Below are 1,948 nucleotides of genomic sequence, written 5' to 3' on the forward strand. Positions count from 1 at the left end.
CGTGTGAGGTTATTTCAAAGGGTACACGGCCTGGCACATGGACGTGTGGCTTGGGCGTGTGGCACAAGTCAGTGAGTTACACGGGTACAGACACGAGCTGGGACACGGCCGTGTGTCCCTATTTTGAATGCCCACACGGCCTACGACACGAGCGTGTCTCTTGGCTGTGTGAGTCACACGGCCTGGCGACACTGCCATGTGACCCCTGCAGTTTGAAAATTTTTAATTTTTTCTGAAAAATTTCATATGTTTCTGATTTAGTCCTGATTCATTCCTAATGTCTATTTTAGGGCCTCGAGGCTTGTAAAAAGGACCGTATGTATGATTTTTAGTTAATGTTGCTATGATTTATGTGATGAATTGTTAATGTTAAATAAATGTTCATTGTATGATGTTATGATTTGGTAACACTCTGTAGCCCTAATCTGGCGACGGATACGGGCTAGGGGTGTTACATTTATTAATATCAGAACTACGGTTTAGTCGATTCTCTGGCTGAATGTAGCTTATGTGAGTCTAGATATACATTTTATTATATAACCTTTAATAGTGTGATATCTCCTCACACGTTTTGAATTATATTTTCATATAGTAATGGATTCGAACAGAGCAGACTTCGATAATGTAGAAAGTAACGCGCAAGCCTCCGTTCACGGAGCAGCGTCATCTAGTTCTAGGCCTGCATTTGAGGGACGGGGAGGAGAGGTTAGAGAAGTCTTCTTTCAAATGATGAACGAGTGGTTCACAAAGTTTGTTAGAACAAATCTGGCTGCTCAACGACCTCCACCCCCACCTATTCCCCAACCAGTTCTCATAGTTCCTCAAGGTTTAGAACCTTGACGCACGAGTAAGCCGCCTGTTGATAAAATCCACAAATATAGGGACAAAGAATTCAGGGCTATAGTTGATGATGATCCTCAGAGAGCTAAGTTTTGGTTAGAGAATACGATCAAAGTCTTTGATGAGTTATCATGTTCACCGACAGAATGTGTCAAATGTGTCAAATGTGTCATATCTCTATTGAATGATTCAGCATATCAGTGGTGAAACACATTGATTTCTGTAGTACTGAAAGAGCAGATTACATGGGAATTCTTTCAAATCGAGTTTATAAAGAAATATATAAGTCAAAGGTTCCTCGATCAGAAGCGCAAAGAATTTCTTGAGCTTAAACAAGGTCGTATGACAGTATCTAAATATGAAAGAGAGTTCGTCAGATTGACTAAGTACACCCGAGAATATATTCCAACCAAAATTGCTATGTGTAAACGGTTTGAAGACGGGTTGAATGAAGATATAAAGCTTTTAGTTAGAATTCTCGAGCTGAAAGAATTTGTTGTTTTGGTTGATAGAGCACACAAAGCCGAGGAGCTCAGTAAAGAGAAAATAAAAGATGATTCGGCAGCTAGAGATTCAAGAAAGAGATCAACTGGAAAATTGTATCATTCATCGTCAAAGAGATCGAAGGATTACCATAATCGTTCAACCGCTTTAGTGGGATATCTTAGCAGAGATCGTGGTAAGCAACACGTATGTTCTAAAGCTCAAGCTACATCAGTAGCAAGCGTTGGTAGTGCTAAGGCCAACAAACCTAATTGTCAACGATGTGGGTGACAACACTTTTGCGAATGTCGGATGAATGACAAAGCTTGTTTCAGATGTTGTTCGCATGAGCATTTTATTCGGGATTGTCTTGAGTTACCTGAAAAAGACAAAATTCAGACTGTTCGACCGAGCAATACAATTGTGAGAGGGAGACCGTCGAGGAACCCTGGAAGTGTGAATAATAGTCAAAGTGCGACTAAGGACTCAACTGTGAGGTCCGAGGCACGAGCACCAGCTAGAGCTTATGCAATCCGTACGCGTGAGGAAGCTTTTGCTCTAGACGTTATTACTGGTATTTTTTCTATCTTTGACACCAAATTTATTGCTTTGATTGATCATGGAT

General features: G+C 40.8%; 1 protein-coding gene across 1 annotated transcript; it reads left to right on the forward strand.

Moving 5' to 3' along the window:
• The first annotated feature begins 594 nt into the window (after window positions 1-594).
• On the forward strand, window positions 595-1,614 carry LOC105761998 (uncharacterized). Its single transcript, XM_012579924.1, has 2 exons — window positions 595-826; window positions 1,067-1,614. Exons 1-2 carry the CDS (start codon window positions 595-597, stop codon window positions 1,612-1,614), a joined length of 780 nt encoding a protein of 259 aa, XP_012435378.1.
• The last annotated feature ends 334 nt before the right edge of the window (window positions 1,615-1,948 follow it).

Source organism: Gossypium raimondii, chromosome 12 (genome assembly GCF_025698545.1).
Source record: "Gossypium raimondii isolate GPD5lz chromosome 12, ASM2569854v1, whole genome shotgun sequence".
In the NCBI taxonomy this organism is placed as follows: domain Eukaryota; kingdom Viridiplantae; phylum Streptophyta; class Magnoliopsida; order Malvales; family Malvaceae; genus Gossypium; species Gossypium raimondii.

Bases quoted from the DNA above. Each gene is read 5' to 3' on its own strand.
- LOC105761998 (XM_012579924.1), top strand. From the start codon at position 595: ATGGATTCGAACAGAGCAGACTTCGATAATGTAGAAAGTAACGCGCAA. The intron at 827-1,066 runs GTTTAGAACCTT...TGATTTCTGTAG, and splicing joins AGTTCTCATAGTTCCTCAAG to TACTGAAAGAGCAGATTACA.